At 41.1% G+C, this 20,418-nt stretch overlaps 2 protein-coding genes and 1 non-coding gene across 3 annotated transcripts in view; 2 read left to right on the forward strand and 1 right to left on the reverse strand.

Annotated features, from left to right (window-relative positions):
• LOC120956633 (uncharacterized) overlaps window positions 1-6,180 on the forward strand; it is a 59,597-nt gene extending 53,417 nt beyond the window's left edge. Inside the window, exons 5-7 of the mRNA XM_049608994.1 lie at window positions 2,497-2,664; window positions 5,186-5,246; window positions 5,325-6,180. Of these exons, the coding sequence (XP_049464951.1) occupies window positions 2,497-2,664; window positions 5,186-5,246; window positions 5,325-6,056 (961 nt within the window). The 3' untranslated portion in view covers window positions 6,057-6,180. The remainder of the gene's footprint in view (window positions 1-2,496; window positions 2,665-5,185; window positions 5,247-5,324) is intronic.
• A 391-nt stretch (window positions 6,181-6,571) lies between these two features.
• On the forward strand, window positions 6,572-17,249 carry LOC125907512 (SET and MYND domain-containing protein 4-like). Its single transcript, XM_049610246.1, has 3 exons — window positions 6,572-10,113; window positions 10,309-17,086; window positions 17,150-17,249. Exon 2 carries the CDS (start codon window positions 15,604-15,606, stop codon window positions 16,705-16,707), a length of 1,104 nt encoding a protein of 367 aa, XP_049466203.1. The 5' UTR covers window positions 6,572-10,113; window positions 10,309-15,603; the 3' UTR covers window positions 16,708-17,086; window positions 17,150-17,249.
• Window positions 17,250-18,610: 1,361 nt separating this feature from the next.
• Trnav-aac (transfer RNA valine (anticodon AAC)) lies at window positions 18,611-18,683 on the reverse strand. Its single transcript has one exon. It is a non-coding gene; the product is annotated as a tRNA-Val (tRNA).
• Between the last annotated feature and the right edge of the window lie 1,735 nt (window positions 18,684-20,418).

Here is a 20,418-nt window from a genome sequence, read left to right on the forward strand (position 1 = left end):
GAAACGAGATCAGTGAAATTAGTTCGTCTAAAATTGAAATCTGCTTGACGTGGGGGTTGAGATGACGGCACACTGTATTGCGGGAGCGTGAAGTATGTAAGTAAAGCTGGATGATGTCCATCAGGTTCAACAATACTTTCGATGCATAATTCGATTGGCCTCATGTAATCAGTAACTTTGTCGTTCGCAAACACTAGATCTAACATGTTGTTATTGTGGTTTAGAACAGTGTTAAGTTGGCGAAGACCTTCAAAGCTTAGTTCATCGAGTAGAGCTTGACTGGTAGGGGATAGTCGGGTAAGCATAAGATTCAGTGTCGGAAATTTGCCGTTGATATCCCACTTAAGATTAGGTTGATTGAAGTCCCCGAACAGAATAAAAAAGTCATTCTTATATTTCTCTCTCGTTAAGTGCAATGAATTACAGAATGCATTTATGGTGTCCATGTTGGCTGATTGATCAGGAGGCAAATAAAATGATCCGATGATTAGCGAAACATTAAGAACTTTTACTCGAACCCAAAGGCATTCAATTGTAGATGTGTTTGTCGAGCACAGAGACCCCCGGAGCATGTTCCTCTCCTGTGCTGAGACCCCCGGGAAGAAAGATCAGAAAATCAGAGATTAGAGTGTTTTCCTTGGCATTATTTGGCCAATCGCTTTTCCGATAAACGTGATCTCCTCCATTTCGCTTCGTTGTCTCATCATGTACTGGTTCCCGTATGTCCTTGTCAATTAGCAATTGCGCATGGCACTGACGTCACGGCAAACGGAACAGGATGCGCTTCCTTCTCGCGTGCGCGGTACGTTATCTCTTTCATCCGACATCTCTCTTCTACAAATATATCCTTTTCTTTCACTGTCCTGAACAACTCTCTGGTGCCCCAGATTCGTTTCAAAGTACGACGAATAGAGAGCTCCATGGAAATCTCTTCCCCATGGCAGACATGGAAGAAGGAGAAGGACGCTTTCCCGTGTCTCCATGCTGCTCCAACACTATTTATGGAGCCATTTTGTTCGAACAGAAGAGATAAATACATAATCCTTCTAATTTTCCTAAATCAGTAATCGTTCTCACCTTGTCCGTCGACCTTCGAAAAGCTCACCTGAAGATAACAAGCGCGTAGGAGTTCAGCAACACATTATATTTCATTGGTAGTACATAGGAAGAGCTCCATGTTCACATAAATGACAACCATTACAAACGACTCCATTTCCTCCACTCCAAACACCTTGTCCTCCCGTAGAATTGTAAATCAGATTTGGAAAATAAATAATCGCTTATGTGCAGCGCGCGCGTGTCCTCATGAAATGATCCGTAACTGGCCAGAAAGCCTGAAAGAGACCAAAGATATGAGAGAAAGAGTCAAAATATTGTGAGAAGTGAGCTTTCCTATTACCAATTTTCCATTTTTCCTTTCTTACTCACTCTTTTCCGTTGTTCCGCAATTCGCTCCGACGAGGTCCCAGCAGGTCCGCGGATTATGTGCAGATCAGTGTCGTGTGTCCTGCCTTACCAACTGACGGGGTATGGTGGAAGGGCATGCCTGAATAATTCCTTCTCTTTCTGCTGTTTTCCATCGTCCTTTTTCTAGCTTCAGTGGTACCGTCGCACATATAAGCATTAGATTTGTTTACCTTGCTGCCTTCGCTCCGGATTTTCTACTTTGTGCAACGCCATCCTCGTGGGGCAGGGAGATGACTTGGGTGCGTTTAAGGACTTCCCTTCAACCGAACCATCCAGGAAAGGAGCTACTTCGATGGCGTCAAACTGTGCCAGGCTCACTTTTGCGCGAACTGTCGAATAGAATTGGTGTGATTGGGGAGTTGACATCAGTTGGACCCGTTGCCATCGTAACGTGAACCTGTCAGTGAAGGCCAAGCATGATATTCTGTGCATCATAGTAGCTAAGCAAGTGATAAAGAAGGAACAATTGATGACATGGCGGGGAAGTGTATTGTGAACATCGAATCTTTGAATCAAGCAGAATATATCTTTTTTATCAAGTAGTGAATCAAATTTTAATCTTCTATCCCGGATATTTGTGTTATTTTATGTGAATATGACCTGCCGAAAAAAATAGAGACTCTTGAAAAAAAAACGTTTCTCTGTCGCGTGTATTGTTCGCTTCAACTCTCCGGTATTGGAAACATCCTGTTCCTATCATCCCGCAGCGGAAGTAACAACTTAAAATGGATTGGGACATCGTTGACATGTAAGTAGATTAGTTTTTGGTCTCCCTTTTATGGTTTTGAATCAACTAATTGGCCTTTAAGCCCCTGATGACTTACTTTTGTCGTAATTCCTCGACCCTAATGAACATTCTTGTCAATGTCTTTTTTGCCATGACGAACAGATCACATTTTCACGGATCGGTGGCATGCAGTCAATTTATGTATTGATTTCTAATTGAGCCTGAAAATAAGAGCATTTGGAAGATTCAGAACCGTCCAGCTTCATTATCAATGTTTCTTTTTTATTTACGGTCCTTTTCAGTTTTAATTTCCACCCGGAGAACCAGGAGCTAGACATTGGCATTCAATCAATCCTGCTGAGGGAATCGAGCTTCATTACAACACTTCCGCAGACTGAGGACGAATCTTCAGAATGCCACAACACACCAATGATCCATTCATCTTCATCTTGGAAGCCTTTTAAATGCATGTGAGTACACCAACACTGTCTAATCTACGTGGAAACAAGCGTTGTGTCGTTCCCAAGGATTAAGAAATTATATTCGCACGATTTGAGGTTGATAAATACTCACAGCGACAAACGAAACGAATCCTTTCCTCAATTAGCTTTCCGATGAAAACTATTTGTTTGCTAAACGTACCAACCCTGGTGTGGATTAGCAGACGATAAATGAGTTTCTGGGACCTTTGTACTTTGTACTGGTAGTTGTGATGGGTGGAGGGAGCTTTTGTCCTTCGCTTTTCGGTTGTTAACATGGTTCCCGTCTCTATCATTCGGTCGATATTGGACGGCTTCCTTAAAGTCAACACAATACAGCATCTCATTCAACGATCCCAACAATCAGGTCAGGATGGGATATGATATGAACGTCCTCCCTAAACTTCCTTCCTGTTTCAATTCAGGAGGAAAAAGTGTGTCGGGAAAAATACTTTTTACTGCGAAAGCGTGTGCAACGAACATAAATTACAACTGAACATGATTGGCTTCATTTGCGGATATGAATACGTAATGGAGTGTTCTGGAATGGAAAATAGTGGATTATTTCGCCGCAGTTATCATGGGGAAACATAACAAATGAATCCATAAACATGCATGACTGTGTGATATGTTGTAAAAAAATTATGGAAATATGAAATGATTCTTCTCTAATTTATTCATTACTTTTGAAAATAGTTTAAAGTAAACCTCAAAGGTTAAGAAATCTGTTCCTCAAAAGAGGTTTCCTTACAGAAAGGCTTCAGGTTCACACTTTCTGCAAACACACGTGTGACGAAAACTTTCTAGTCCGAACCTCCCCTTATCCTTATCTCCTTATCCTTGCTGTATTGGTCACGTTGTTTGGTCTTATGAAACATTCAATCCACAGAGTCGTAGAAACGTTCTCATCCTCTTGTGTTTGCTTGCTGGAACACACAACTTCACCAACACCAAGCTACAGCATCAACTTTTGTGCAACTTTCCTTCTTTCAATCTCGATTTCAAGTCAACCGATGAGCGCCCAAATGATTGGGAAACTAGAAACAATCCGAAAAGCGGGACAAAGTTTCATTGTTTCATACATTTTTAATCATCCGGAATGAAATCTGGAACGGATTTGTGCAGAGAAATTGATGGATCGGTTGTTTGTTATTTGAAATTGGTTTGATTTTGACTTGAGATATTTGATTGGGAGAAAACAGAACTTCATTTCCGTATTACCTATTTATTTAAGGAAAATCAGGTCCACACCTTTCCCATTTTTCCATTTTCACAAGGCATTTTGAGGCCGTATAAACCTCCAACGGAATTTATAAAAGCGATTTTATTTGCAGGAAATCAACGCCATAATTACACAAGGAAGGAGATTGCATTAATTACTTCATAAGGCTTCCGCAAGATACTTGTTGCATGAAAAATCCTACTTTACCTTTAACGAAGTTTTCCAAAAACTCAAACAAACGTGATTCGGTACATTAAAAGATATTGGAGCAGCAAAAAACATTCTCCCCATCGGTGCCAGTCGTGTTTTTTAAGCGGAAACCCTGAGCATATTTAACGAGAACCCAAGACAACAATAACTCGCTGCTAATTAACGCTATTTGCATAGGCACAGTCCGGAAGAATCCGTGAAAAAGACGGTCTCGCTACTCGACAGACAGTTGAACGAATGGAAATTACGCGAATTTACGTTGGAGTTGCGGCATATTGCATGATTTATGAACCTTTGCATCCATCTGTAGGAACAACTCCCCAATCAGACCTATTTGCATGACCCTTTATGAATCGGGAAATGCTCCGTGACGGAATGTTTTGTGCTAAATAAATATCATCTACCGATTCCATTTGTGTTGGAATATGTTTTACTAATCAATGGCGATCAATTGTGGCCTTGCATGCTTCAAAATCGTCCGCAGAATAGGGCAAATAAATTATTCCTAATCATCCAATGCCAGTCGCAGACGTGAACCGATAATAGTTGGCAGAATTTCAATGAGTTATTATTTACTCAATTATTTCCATAAACAATCGAAAAGGTTAGAAGAGTGAGTTCACTTCGGCAAAGGTGTATGCTCAATTCACACACTATTATTATGCACTCCACATTTATTGGAAAATTCTTCAACCATGTTCAAATCGCTCAGAGTCTGCTCTTCTACAAACGACTCTCTCCGCTGCGCTTTCCCTCAAAGGACATTTTTCCAAAGGGGCGTTGCCAGACGATGGACCAATCAGTGCTCTGTTCTCTTCCGAGGGTACGGAAAAAAGGACTCAAACAGAAGCAAACTTGATGGCTCTCACAGCTGTTCAAACTGAGATGAGATTCCATCGCACTTAGTGAGAGTCTCCTCCATGCTGACGGGTTAGTTCGCTACATTTGCTATTTGTTTGCGGTTGAGTTTAGATATTCTACAGGCTGAAGATAGATAGAGATTCATTACAATCACTCCATTTCCCGACGGCATTTGATGTCTGTAATCAGTTGTTGTGAATAATATTGTTTGTGTTTCAGATCTCCAGCGTCGGAGCTTCGTGATTCCCACCAGTTGTCCGACACAATGTCCTGTTTAGAGGTATGCAAACTTCTCTTATCATATTTACTACTTCAATCACCGATCTGTTTATCATTTCAATCCCTTTTTACCCTTCAGGAGATGGAAGTACCACGGGACATGTTCGAGGAACCCAACGACAGTTTGAACAAGAATGACGTTCCCATTTCACCTCCAGACAACTGCTCCAGGGATTCTAGTCTGCGTCACAAACAACTCCACACTGACAACAACCTCCAGCCGGGGGACGAAAGGCCTTTCCGGTGTGCCATCTGTCCCAAGGCGTTCCGGCTTTCCTCCACACTGTCCGCACACAAGAAGCTGCACGACCAAAGAGGACCCAGTCTACGGTGTGAGACGTGTGGACGAGCCTTCACGCAACCCAGCGCTCTCTCCAGCCATCGACTGCTGCATCGGTCGGATCGGCCACATAGCTGCAGCCTCTGTGGAAAGCAGTTCGTTCGGCTGCATGCCCTCAAGACACACGTGCTTAGTCACGCGAACGAACGACCCTACGAGTGTGACCAGTGTGGAAAAGCTTTTACCGAAAAGCACGTGCTCGTACGTCATCGCAAGACGCACAGTAACGAGCGGCCCCATGAGTGTGCCGTTTGCTCGAAGGCCTTCAAGGAGCGGTATGACCTGCTGCGCCACACGCTCATTCACAGTGGACTGCGGCCGCACAAGTGTCCCGATTGCTCCAAAACCTTCGTCCAATCCAATGCACTGGTTAAGCATCGAAAGTGTCACGAACGGGAACGCACCGTTGGCCGTCATCAGTTGAACGCAGCTTCCTTTGCTGTAACTAGGGCCGAAACTACGTGTTGCTAAGTGGAACAGTGACGGTGCGACGGAGCAACAAGTGTTAATGTTGATTTGCAGAGTGTAAATAGAAACGTGTTTGAGAAAATGTTATTGTGAGTGTCTTTGGAACAGCATTCAGAGGAAGTGTGCAATTAAATAAAGTGTGTATATATTCACAGACATGCTTCTGAGTCATCTTAATAATGGTTTCATATGGAATATTAAATTGTCGGACGCTCTGAAAATGACGAAAGACAAAAATGAATGTTTTTCTTGTTTAAGTGACACTATTGAACAAAGTCACTTTACATTCCCTCACTAAATTACCTACGCAAACAACTGATGTCACTCGAAACCAATAGGGACGTTGTTGTTCCATTCCACAATGCCCTACAGTCCCAGAGGAAGGTTTTGTAGGAACCACACTGCGAAGGCTACTCCTGGCCCAGCGTGGTTCCACTGATTGTTAAGTAAACATTTGGAAGAGGCACATTGTCCTGCAATGAAATTACCTTTAATATGTTTGCACAGGAGAGTACAATGCCAATAGTTACGGAGATTGAGAAGAGAATCTTGACATGCTCTTTCCCATCGCTGCTTCAAGTCACGGCGGTGGCAGCGTTTGAGATGCTTTCTATTTTCAGGATTTAAAAAGGATTTACATCGCAGGCGCTTTCATCACATTTTAGTGCGTGTGGCCTTTACCGTGGCCATGGTACGAAAAAAGGCTCTTTGGCAATATAAGCAAATCAACGACGGATTATTTTTGGAAATGGGTTTTGCCTTCAGCTATGACGGACTTTTTTTATTCCACGCAGTTTGCATCGCACAAAAAAGACGATGTTATTTTTCCATATTTCCCAAATTATGCATGCAAAACGATCCACATCGGAAGTGTTTTTTTAGGACACATTCGAAAAAATCGGAAGGTAATATGAAACCGAAAGTGGGTGTTTCTAGAAAAGTCGTTTTTTATGCAGTTAATGGTTATTTTTTCTGCTTGCTTGCTTCATCCAATGTTTTATCTATTTGCACACAATATGGAAATATTTTATCGGGGATTTTTTTCATCACATTCAGCCCTTTTCACAAGTAAAGTTCGAATTATTATAAGCATTTTCCAAAAGGACGCATTCTTCTCTATCAAGACACTCTGGCTTTGAAAGAATAATTCCAAATAACTTGCTGAATAATTTGTACCATCTTTGATCCTACACCGTATCTCCCATCATTCCACATTCCCTCTTACCAGCTCTGCACCATTTACAAACAATCATAATTGAAATGGCATAACGAATCTCGTGACAAAATGATTTGTGATGCGACGATTGAGTGATGATTTTAATTTGCTCCGAAAATAGTCATGGCGATTCAGAATACGGAGCTACAGAGACACGACGGTAAACCATGTCGAACGTGCTTAAATGCATTCGGGCGTGGCATATAATCCTCGGCGCTTTCGTCAAACCTCAAACCCTTCGTTATCATCATTACACTCAATTATGCTGTAACTTTGACCGGGGAATACTAGGGGAATCGAACGTTGAACATTGTAATTGAAACCATTGCCAGGGTTAGCAGCCCTTTTTCATGTCCTTTTCATCGGTGTGGTTCTCCCTAGACCGAAATAGCTGAGTTTTGCACGTAAAATAATTAATGGAGCCAGAAAACAAAACATCCTCATCTCATAAAATGGTTTAATGACGACATTGGGCGTTAAGCTCCAAACAATTCCACGCAAAAGAGGCCAACTCATTGTTATGTGCACTAATATCTTAATTAATATTGACATTTTAAGGCTGATTTGTCCTATATAATCCATTTTTGGTAATAATTGACTTCATTTTTATGGTATCGCATACATACGGAAACTACAAGAAGTAATAAATACCTTGTGATATCTATATAGATGCGAAATATGCCTCCAGACATTTTCCAGGACAGAGATGCTTATCGAAATATCACAACCTTCATTTCCATCACATCCAAACCACTCACCCTTTTCTAACACCATCAAATAAACGAGAGGGAAATGCAAAAGTACTTTGTTCAGCTTACTTAACGACCCCAACACCAAGGACTAGTAGGCCACGAGCATGGCTGGTAACGATTAGCCGGTTCCCGTGTGGGTTTGTTTTTGTCACTTTGATTTGGCGTAAAACAGCTTACTGATTCCGGATCAGACGGGGTGGCGTACAGCCTTCGGGGTGTGTTTCTCATTTTGTGACACATTGTACATTGCCGCCGGTAGTTGGTGGTATTAACAAAATACATCGTGATGCTGAGTGAGGTGACAAATTGAAGTGTGGAAATTAATTTACTTCATGATTTTTAAATTAAGTGATTGGCTTGGCACCTTTTTACGACGATTGGTTACCGTCTCCTGACACTGAAGGACACAAATTAAGCTGTGTTAGAAATTTTACTGACTTCCAGTGCTTCGATCAATATCTTACTACTTCAGTCCCAAAATCACAAACAGCAAACAAGCAAAACCTTTGTGCGCCTTCTGGTCCAACGGAAATCTCCAGAACCACGCCACAGCCTACTCAAACACACACTCATAGCCCGGGATTATGTTTCCATTATTTGCACATCAATTAATTCCCATAATGACTTCTTCCGATTGCTTGCCAGAAGCAGGCTAAAGGACCCTGCCATGATCCTGTCCCTTTGCCATTCTTTGAAGGAGAAAGTGCGCCTCCGAAATGAACAACAGCTGAACCAACTCTTGCCTGAAGTGGTTGCCGCAGAATGCTTCCCACAAAGGTACTTCTGGCCCGAAAATTGATCCTTTATAGACACCTTTCCTTTTGGGACATATTCGTCCTCCGTTGATCTTTTTATTGCATTGCTTGTGGTTGCACAATGTGGTTCAATGGATGATGATTGTTACACTACAGACACCTGGCCATGGCTCGGGATAATTGTTAGATTTATTAACCACTTTTTGCAAACCCTTCGAATTGTATTAAACTGCATACCAAGAAATTGAAGATATGCTTGACAAAACATGCATTATTTGGGGTTCAACAAGAACAGCTCACGGCGCATGAAGATAATGTAGGCAATTTCATATCAACACTCTACGGTTTTTCTACATTGTTTGAAATTATTTTGTTACTTACTTGCAGTTTCTAAGCGGGACATAGCAGATAGCAGATTACTTTCAACAACAAAACAACCTTATTTCTCACAAAAACGCCCCCGATATGCTTGCTTATTATTTGGCGTACTTTCTTGTCAATTGACCAGTCGAAGGGGTATCCCATACTGTGTTAATTGCAATTCATTTCCGTTTTCGATTCGTTCTAAACGAAGGCGTATAGCTGTGTAAGAAAATTTTATCATAGTTGTTACCACAACCTTCTACTAGGGACCAGTTTTGGAAAGTAAATTACGGTTTGCAGTGTTATCCAAGCTTGGCATTTTCCGTGAGGCATGTCGGGCTGTGTAGTGTTTAAATAGCACCTAACAACTCTGTCTGCCTGAAGCAAACATGAGCCGCTGGATACGCTTTTGGCGTTCCATTCAATCAACATTACAGCTCGGCTATGTACTTACGCAGTTTTTTGTTCTCTGCAGAAACTATCAGAACTTATCAGAGAAATAAAGCGATCATGTTTAGCCTTATTTTCATGAAAACTAGCTAAGCTTCTTCTGGCAAGATCGTCTAATTCCGGATAATTGAACGTACATGCTTCACACCTGCATTGGAAGATAGGCCTGAATGACAAGAGTTTTTGCCTCTGTCCCCGGTCATGTCCTAAATGGTTCAGCCTATCTTTCAGGCAGAATACTTATAAATAATGAGTGATTCGGTGACAAAATTCGATAGAATTCACCAAAGTCTGTGTATGATACAGCTCGATGCTCTTTTTTGCACTAATTCCAAGGACTGTCAATGAAGTCAAAGGCATCCAAGATGACCAAACCGATTTTGGCTAATACTTGACCTCGTTCCTACACAGTCCTTGAGCTGGTGCCTGAAATCGAGTAAACATTCCAGTGAAAAATTGACCATTAGGTAAATAAATTGTTGCTCAAAGCAATCTGATAACAATGTCCCGCTTGGAAACTGCAAGTAAGTATCAATATCAATTCTAACACAAGGAGTTTGCATATGAGGTTGTTTACATTCGTTTCAAATCGACATTTTTTCTTTCTTTTTGAAGTGTTGTTTTTTGTGAACATTCACAAAGTTTCAGCCATTTCTTAGATTATTGGTTCTTAATCCATGATGTAAAACGAATTTTTAATTTCATGGTCGTTAACCCAGAAGTTGAATGAAATTCACCCCGAGCCATGGCCAGGTGTCTGTAATGTAACAATCATCATCCATTGAACCACATTGTGCAACCACAAGCAATGCAATAAAAAGATCAACGGAGGACGAATATGTCCCAAAAGGAAAGGTGTCTGTAAAGGATCAATTTTCGGACCAGAAGTACCTTTGTGGGAAGCAATCTGCGGCAACCACTTTAGGCAAGAGTTGGTTCAGCTGTTGTTCATTTCGGAGGCGCACTTTCTCCTTCAACGAATTGCACAAGGTCAGACAAATAGAGACAGGATCATGGCAGGGGTTCTTTAGGCTGCTTCTGCCAAGCAATCGGAAGAAGTCATTATGGGAATTAATTGATGTGTAAATAGTGGAAACATAATCCCGGACTACGAGAGTGTGTTTGAGTAGGCTGCGGCGTGGTTCTGGAGATTTCCGTTGGTCCAGAAGGCACACGAAGGTTTAGCTTGTTTGCTGTTTGTGGGACATAAGTAAGAAGACATTGATCGAAGCAAAGGAGTCAGTAAATTTTTAACAGATTTAAATTCCTGTTCTTCAGTGTCAGAAAACGGTAGCCAATCGTTGAAAAAAGCTGCTAAGGCAATCACTTAATGTTCAATCTCGATTGTACGATTTCGGATAATCAGCCGTACCGGCGAACTCGTTCGACGAGAAACATTCGTCGCTCATGAGTGGACAGGGTTGTACCATTAGGTTGGCCAGTACACAATCTATACGGTTTTCTAATTTTTGATCTAGAGGGCTATGAAATGAGTGAAAATGAGCGTCGCGGCGAACGTTCCCAGGAACGAACGAGTTCGCCGGTATGGCTGATTGTTACATTACAGACACCTGGCCATGGCTCGGGGTGAATTTCATGCAACTTCTAGGTTAACGTTGAATTGCAGACCATAAAGCTTCGTTGAACAAAATGGATTATGATCCAATAATCCAAGAAATGGCATTATCTTTGGTGATGCCCACCAAAAAAAAGAAAAAATCTCGGTTTGAAACGAATGTAAACAACCGCATATGCAAACACCAGGGTTTTTTTTTATTAGAATGAATATTCATACTTACTAGCAGTTTCCAAGCGGGACATCGTTATCAGATTGCTTTCAGCAACAATTTATTTACCTAATGGTGAATTTGTCACTCAAATGTTTACTCGATTTCAGGAACCAGCTTCTGCTTTGTTTACTCGATCGACGCACATCGATAGAATTTTGTGGAGTGGTTTGACGTTTTGCTGCAGTGGCACATTCCATCCATGACGTCATATTGGGAGGCATTCAAGCTCCCCATGGAACGTTTTTTTTTTGCAACTTCCCAAAGGCGAATCATTTGGTGCAAGGCCACGGAGCCACACCTGTACAAGAAGTTATTAGGCGCAAAGCCACGGGAGTGACAAAATGCAGTTTTTTTTTGCAAAACGTGAGCTTGTGTCACTTTTTTAAGCTTTGTCACAATTTCGTAACCTAGCAGCCAGGAAAAAAAGTTGACAAAAGTTGATAAAAAGTGACAACATTTGACGTTCGCGAAAAAGCGTAAACAAACAGCTATTTGGCGCAGTTGTGACCCATTGCTTTGATAATAATGCTAAAATGCATGTTTCTAATTGATGTATGCATCTATTTAGTACTTCTTAAACAACATATCGATGATATTAAGATGTTTGAGCCTTTTGTCGTTTTTGTGTATATTTTTGGTGCGGCCACGAGAAAAGCTCATTTTTGCAGATGACAAGCCATTTTGACAAAGTTGAAATTTTTTTCAACATTTTGTCACCTTCGTGGCCACGCGCCGATTCATATCACCACTTTGTATTTTGTTGTGTCCGCACAAATTAAACATGAGACGGTGTGTACGGCACAAACAGAATATGTATATTTTATCACTACTCTTTGGGATCGTTATACAATAACACGTAATAAATAATAACGCATACACACACGCAATGCGGGGAGAGGACGACCGGTCCCAAGGTGTATGGATAATAGGAGGTGAAGTGCTTCAGAGCAAATTGACATTTCACGACTTGACATAACAATACTGGGGGCTCCGGTATTAAAATCGGGGAGGGCTGTAGGGGGGTATAGAAAATTGTATGCGATTTGACATAACAATACTCAATGATGGCGCCCGGAAAACGCGCTAACAATTCACCTCCTTAATAAAGACACCTTGGACCGGTCCTGCTCGCGCCGCGATCCTCACTGAGGACGTCACAGGATGACAGCCCTGATGTCAACAGTGAGCCCTCAGGAAGAGGCAGCGGTCTGTCCACAACATATTTATTAAAATATATGTTTATATGTTAGCCGTTTCGTAAACCTTTTGCATCTTCTTCATCTCATGACTTTTTACACGATGTTGGTTTTTATATGAAATTTTGTGAGCTAGAAATAATATAATATTTTTTTCAAAAAAAATCATACAACGAATAATTCTTCTTCATTTTGCAATATCGCTAATCTGGTTTTTACAAAATAATTTAACGATCGCTTGTTTGACCCTTGTTAAACCGTCTTGTGTACGACCAAAAAACTTTACGTAATCGTACAACCGCCTACCCGGGTAGGCCATACATTTTGTATGGATCAATTATGTTTTTCGTGGTTAACAGCGTATATCTTTTGAATTACTTGTTAGATTGGAATGAAAACTATCTTATAGGTTCATAATAATGTTTTATAACATATCGTAGGAAAATTTGAATTTTAAAAATCCTATCAATATTTTTTTCAATCAAAAATATGTGCTAACTCTACCACCATAACTGGCCAGGACCCATCCCAAGCGCCACAGATTAAGCTTAAACGACTGGAAAATTGAATATCCATAGAAAAAAATGAAAGCCCCACAGCTTCATTGGTTTGATCAATATATGGCGCATTACAACTCATCATTATATTGCTATCCTATTCTTGCAATGTGTTTCGACAAGTTTCATCTAATCATGACCTATATAGCCTTCTCATTTTCTGAGCAAAAACCCATATGAATGGTCGTGTGGTCAGATACGTGGGTATCAACACCAACGACCATTACTCAAATCTCACTTGCTTCAGGTGCTTGTGGTTTCGGTTGGAGTTTAGTATTTAAACAATCGTATCGCCGTTCTAGTTCTAGCGATGTATAACTTCAATGCGAAACCATACAACAGTACAGAGGAAATGAGAAAGCTCTCCTCCAAGCGATGAAGCTCAACTGGTTGGGGTATCCCACCAACAGAGAGCGCCACCAGCTTTTCCGCTATTTTTAGAATGCATGAGTCGTTTGCCGTCTGCTAAACGAAGTCTTTCTATATTCCGTTTAGGTAGAGAACTTGAGTCGTTTAGAAGCCGTTTAGTGGTCGTTTAGTGGATTTGTGGCACTTGGGATGTTTTAAGTGGATGATTAGTCTTTTTCTATGTTTTACTTACGTTTCTTTCAAAAGTTATATACATTTTTCAATGGTTTTGCTTGTTGTATAAAAATATATGTTGACGATCTATAAAATACAGTGGAGCGCCGTTTATCCGGGCTTCTCGGGACTTGACCTCGCCCGGATAAGCGAAAAACACGGATAATGAGTCAAATGATATATTTTATCACCAATTCCTGGTTGTTTTTTGGAAATTTTTCCGACTTTTTGATAAAAATAATACAGTTTTTATTAACTTCATGTTTTTCGAAAGAGAATTTTTAAAATTTACCATGAATTATAGTGTTTTTTGTTATGACAATGTGCTATTATAACCGCTTTTTCAAATATCCTCCTCATAACGCAATGTCACTTTTGTATTGAACTGTCATTTCTCAACAGCACGGATAAACGGAAAGCCGGATAAAAGGTACCCGGATAAACGGCGCTCCACTGTATGCTCATGATGTTTTATTAAAAACCGGCTCCGACCGGCTCCAGACAACTTCGGAACCTCCTCCACTCCAACCCAACGGAGCCGGCTCCACACCCACGGCTCCGAAGCTGAATCCGCTCCAGTTACTCCGAAACCTACTCCGCACCAACGACTCCGCGCTCACGGCCCTGGAGGCAGTTTTTGCAGACCGGCTTTTTTTTACCAAAAAAATCATGTTCAATAAAGTTTCAATCGGGAAGATCCATAATTAGCTGAGTAAATAATGTTGAAAGGAATCTATACAAAAATCGATAAGTGTTGAACATTGTTCAACAATCACACAATCACATCGGGTGTTAGCTTCTACACTTGCGAGAAGATAGATTCGTTTTTTACGCTATCATACAATGCCGTCCCTATTGAAACGTTAGTCCAGAGCCGTTGGTCCGAAGCCGTTGATTCACCGCCGGCTCCGGAGCCATTGATTCGTCGCCAGCTCCGGGGCTGTTGATGCGGACCCAGCTCCGGAGCTGTTGGTGTGGATCCAGCTCTGGAGCCGTGGGTGCCGAGCCGACTTCGGAGCCATTGGTGCGCTTCAAAACACCTATCCCTATTCGGCAGTAACACTATGACAAAAGTATGAATGTGTGTGTTAACTTTCAGCCAATTCTATTCTTGTAGTGGTTAGTATCATTTTAAAAGAGATTATTTCAGTGTTAAATTCAAAATATTGTTACACTGTAATACAACATTTGAAACAAAAAAAAGACATAAGTATCCTCTCAAAACATGTGGCAAGGCCGGTTGGGGTGTTGGAGTTGCAGCACATTTTTGATTGAAAAAAATATTCATAGGATTTGTAAAATTCTAATTTTACAACGATATGTTATAAAACATTATTGTGACCCTATAAGACAATTTTAATTCAAATCTAAGTAATTCAAAATATATACGCATTTAACCATGAAAAACATGATTCTTCCATACAAAATGTATGGCCTACATGGGTAAATTATTTATATAAACTTAAATAATTTAAAAAAATATTTAAACATTTTTGATATTTTTTATTATTTGCACTTGGGTAGAAAACATCTTTTCTGAGGCATTTTTAAAATTTGATGTCGATACGATTTTTTAATCCAAAGTTATTTTGAAATAAAGATGCGAAACATACCCGGGTAGGCGGTTGTACACATGACGGTTAACGTTGCTGTTCAGATTGTCAACTGGGTGTGCGGATCGGATCGCGCAGCTTTCCAAACGTCAACGAATAATTCCACCACAAAGAACATTCTTTTGTGCGAGTTCAAAGAAACGTGTTCGATTCGCATGCTTCATGAGGAACAGAACGCTTGAGTGATTTAGCAATTTTCAATTACTAAACAGAGTGCATTTGTTTTATTTAGTGGCAGTATTCAGTTTGTTCTGTTTGCCTTCTGTTGGCTAAAGAATGGAGGAAGCTATTGCGGCATTTCATGAAGGCATGGACACGTTTTACGAACCACAGTCTGTGACATGTACAGCAAAAAATAAGCGTGTGTTGTTTGCAAAAATGTACGATACTTTCCTTAAACCCAGTATATTACAAGCAAAACTTAACAATCTAAGTGCTAAAGAAACCATCGAGTTCCTGGTCCCCAAAATTCTAGATTGGATTCGTAACAATTCCGTTCGTGAACAATTGAACTTGCGCAACGATGTAAAGGACAATACCAAAGCAGCTCAGCTACGGTCCGAAGGAAATAAAATGTTTCACCCGAACGTGAAACGCTACTTCGAGGCCATCAAGCTGTACAATGAGAGCATCGCCTTTTCCGAAAAAGGATCGACAGATAGGGCATTGGCCTATGCAAATCGCTCAAACATTTGTCTGAAGATGCAACGCTATGAAGACTGTCTGAAGAACATTCGGCTTGCTCGTGAGTCAAACTATTCTGGAGAAAAGTTGAATCAACGCGAAAAAGATGCCAAAAATGCTTTGGCAAAGGCTCGGAACAAGAATGCTTCATCGAGCAAGTTTTCTCCGGATGTGGTGGAAGAGCCCGAGCTAAGCTATCCGGCCAAGGAGAATGCGCCGCAAGTTGCCAACTGTCTGGAACTGCGCAAAAACGAAGAATATGGACGGCATGTGGTGACCACTCGTAAGCTGAAGGTAGGCGATGTCGTGATGATCGAAAGGCCGTTCGTTACCGTGCTGAAGGATTCGTTCCGATATGTTCGATGTGATTTTTGCCATGGCGAACGACCATTCACATTGATTCCATGCGAAGGATGTACCGCGGCCATGTACTGTTCGGAGGAATGTCTGAGTAAAGCGTACAACAACTATCATCGATATGATTGCGGGCTTTTACGAGACTTGTATGAAGATTTCGAAGAAGTTTCCTTGATTGATATTCGCATGATAGCCATTGCGATCACAACCTTTGATAATAATCCAGAGGCATTGAAGGATCATCTCGATGCACTGGATGAATCCAATGTTAACGGGTTTACGATGGATTGGAATCCATCGCAACGCAACAAGACATTTTCAACACGGTGCACGTGTTAACCACTAATCAAGAACGGCGACACAGCATGTTTGTTGCAATGTTCATCTTCAATGCTACCATCCTACATACCCTTGTTCTGGAAAGAACAGAGCTGGGACCGGTGTGCGAAGCAAACCCTGCAACAAACAAGTTTTTACTAGATTTGATCCTGCGATATATGCAAATCGTGAATTGTAACAGAAAATTGTTGTCCTTTAATGCGTACAAGGTGAAGGAATACGTGGCTGAATCATTTGCAGTGGGTTGCTACCCATTGATTAGCATGCTGAATCATTCCTGTGCTCCCAACGTGAAACGCATCACTTTGCGCGATGGGCGGTGTGCCGTTTTTGTCATCCGTCCAGTTCTTGAAGGAAGTCAACTGTTCGATAGCTATGAGTAAGTGAAATCAATAGAAGAAATGGACACTCTTCATCATACTAATAATGTCATTTGTTTCAGAGCGGGTCATACATTGCATGAACGAGAAATGAGGCAATCAATGTTGTCATTCACGTACAGCTTCCGATGCACGTGTGAAGCATGTACGTTCAATTATCCTACTTTGAAAGTTCTTCTGGAAGGTAGTGATGTAATCAATTCTGAAAACAAGACAAAACATTTGTACTACAATCGGATGCTCAGTTCTCATGAGGATAAGAAAGTGCGCAAAATTATGGCAGAACTGCGGTCTTTTCTGAATGAAACACCAAAATTGTATCCTGAGAGTGAAGTCTGCTTTACACAGGTAGAGTTTGTACGGTCTCTTCAAGTACTGTACAACCAAACATCTGAAAATGCGGAGTATTGGAAACACTGCAAACCGTAGCTAATATTCCCAGAAAAATGTGTGAGGTTCTGAGTACAACTGAGTTAATTTCCTTACGTATATGGTTAGCGCGAATTTTTACACATTTGATGTTCGTTCAATATGCCCATGAATTCGATATGATGATAATAAACTGAATTTTTCTTTTTGATAAATAACAACAAATTAACATTTACTGAGGATTGATATTCCTTCTGAAACTTTAACGTTTCATAGATGCACTAGCGAAATAAATCAAATAAATGATCTCACACGATGTGAAGTGAAGAATCGCTTTTCTTAAACGGTTCCTGTTATCTAAACGAAATATCACTCTACGATCACGTGAGTTCCCGTGGGAAATTAAAAACTTCTCGGGATAAGGAGTACATCTGTTTCGTGTATTGACTCGGATACCTCTTTAATCGTTAATGTGATGATGGATGGAAGTATATCTTTATCGGAGTATCCTGATTGTCTTGAAAAGCACGAGTGATCATTTATAGGGTAGCAAAAAAGCGATAGCATTTGTGTTGTAATAGGGATTGGAGATAACTAGGAATTGGCTTGGTATAAATATGATAAAAAGCTTTTTCCTCATCACCGACTTCCGTGATAGTGTCGTCCTTGGGAAGAGGAGATTAACCAGTTGAAATCCATCTTATTCTTTCTTCCACTGTGACACTGCCGTGACCAGGATTCAAACCTGGGTTACTACGGCCACAACGTAGGGTCCTAACTACTAGACGATCACGGCTACAGACGATGACTGCAAAGTTTCTTACACGAAGAGCTGAAGTTTCAATTCAAATCGATGGCTTTACTGGCCATGCAGTGGGGAAAGCATCGACTGGCCAACTGAAGAGAAAGTACGCCAAAGAAAAAGAGCGAAGCGTATGGAACAATACGATCGAATCTCCCTTCCAGGGTGGGGTGAACCAAAGCAATGTAGAGAAACGAGATCAGAAAGGTAAGCATGGTAAAAATACATCCAAAATGTTATGCCTCTGTCCTCTACCATCATTATCAATGAATACTACAAGTTTAGAATGAAGATCTGTTCAGTAAAAGTAGCATTTATTTAAAGCAACGGATGGGAATGGATGAAAAAAACATGTTTCCGCCCGGGATTGAACCGGGGGCCTTCCGCGTGTTAGGCGGATGTGATAACCACTACACCACGGAAACTTGCATCTGTTGTTCTCTATGTATTTGTGAGGTTTAGACAAAGTTTAACATCCATTGTTAGATGATAAAATTCAGTCTTTTGCTCTAGCTCAAAGATCGGTCATGTAAAACAAATCGAAACTGTTCCATCATCGTACGCAAAATGCATCCAGAACATACGCAAATGAAGCATGTTTCGCATGAGAGCATGTGCTTGGAAAACGAAATGAAAATCTAAATAAATCTACACATCATTCCATAATACCTTTAGCCGTTTAACATTTAACATTAACGTTCATCATTCCATAATACCATAGCCGAACGATGAACGTGGCCTTACCCTTAGGCCAATCCGCGGTACATGTGAATGATTATTGATTATGTTCATGACTCATTAGGGTAATTGAATCCTTTGGCTGAGCTACATACACTGCATCGACGTTGTTGGGAATGCTTTCTGAGTATCGGTTTATGATTTGACTGCTGCACAATTCAAATATTACTTGCTACGGTGACTTATGAACAATTCTGCCAACAAAACCATGGCGTCACATCCAGTTAATTCACTCACGAGCAGAAATCCACTTGCCAAATTAATTGTAAACATGCCGATTCTTAGCGAGATTGCGTCGTTCTAATGGATTTCTCTCCATATACTCCATGATGCACAACACATCACGAAACACCCTTTTCGTACAAACCGACAACGTTACATCAATTTCGCCTCTTTTCTGCGAGGATTTTGTTCTATTGCGCTCCCTCGGCACCGATTGGCGATAGAAAAACAACTGCGAGGCAGTTTAAATTTAATTATAAACTGTTGTTTTTCTTCATCCTTGTGCAACCAAAAGCACACAGACTCTCACGCGGACCCGAACCACATCGATGGAAGGATGAGAGAACCGTCATTCGTTACGGTGGAATGTGGCTTGCGGCCATATTGCACAACCAGACGATACGGCTGCCTCATCCGGCGTTACAAAAACACGCAACCCAGCTCATGTCGATGTTTGTCTTAATCTTTCACGGTACCATGCCGGCTTTACAGGGTGAATTGTGTTTGCTATTAGCCGTTGAATGGATAATTCCACGAGAATAGCAAAGGAAGCTCCAAAACACGTCGGATGAGTGATTTTTTACATGAATATTCACCACCAATACAATCGATCAATACCCACACACAAACGCTCAATATATGAGATTTAGCAACGATACTCATCAGTTGAAGCGATTTGTAACGCCTCCGCCATTAGATCCTCTGCCCGATAGCTCACTAATCGGTTAATAAGGTTTTGCCAAATACATAAACTACCTTCTACCGTCAGTCTCGTCCCTCTCTAACCAACCATAAGTCCTCTCCCAAGGTTCCGTATGTGCATGTTCCCCTCCTGTGCAGAGACCCCCGGGAAGGAACATCAGAAAATCAGAGATTAGAGTGTTTTCCTTGGCATTATTTGGCCAATCGCTTTTCCGATAAACGTGATCTCCTCCATTTCGCTTCGTTGTCTCATCATGTACTGGTTCCCGTATGTCCTTGTCATTTAGCAATTGCGCATGGCACTGACGTCACGGCAAACGGAACAGGATGCGCTTCCTTTTCGCGTGCGCGGTACGTTATCTCTTTCATTCGACATCTCTCTTCTACAAGTATCTCCTTTTCTTTCACTGTCCTGAACAACGAAGACCTCTCTCGTGCCCCAGATTCCTTTCAAAGTACGACGAATAGAGAGCTCCATGGAAATCTCTTCTTTGTGAT

This window comes from Anopheles coluzzii, chromosome 3 (genome assembly GCF_943734685.1).
Source record: "Anopheles coluzzii chromosome 3, AcolN3, whole genome shotgun sequence".
NCBI classification, from domain to species: domain Eukaryota; kingdom Metazoa; phylum Arthropoda; class Insecta; order Diptera; family Culicidae; genus Anopheles; species Anopheles coluzzii.

Coding starts and splice junctions, on each gene's coding strand:
- LOC125907512 (XM_049610246.1), top strand. CDS start 15,604: ATGGAGGAAGCTATTGCGGCATTTCATGAAGGCATGGACACGTTTTAC.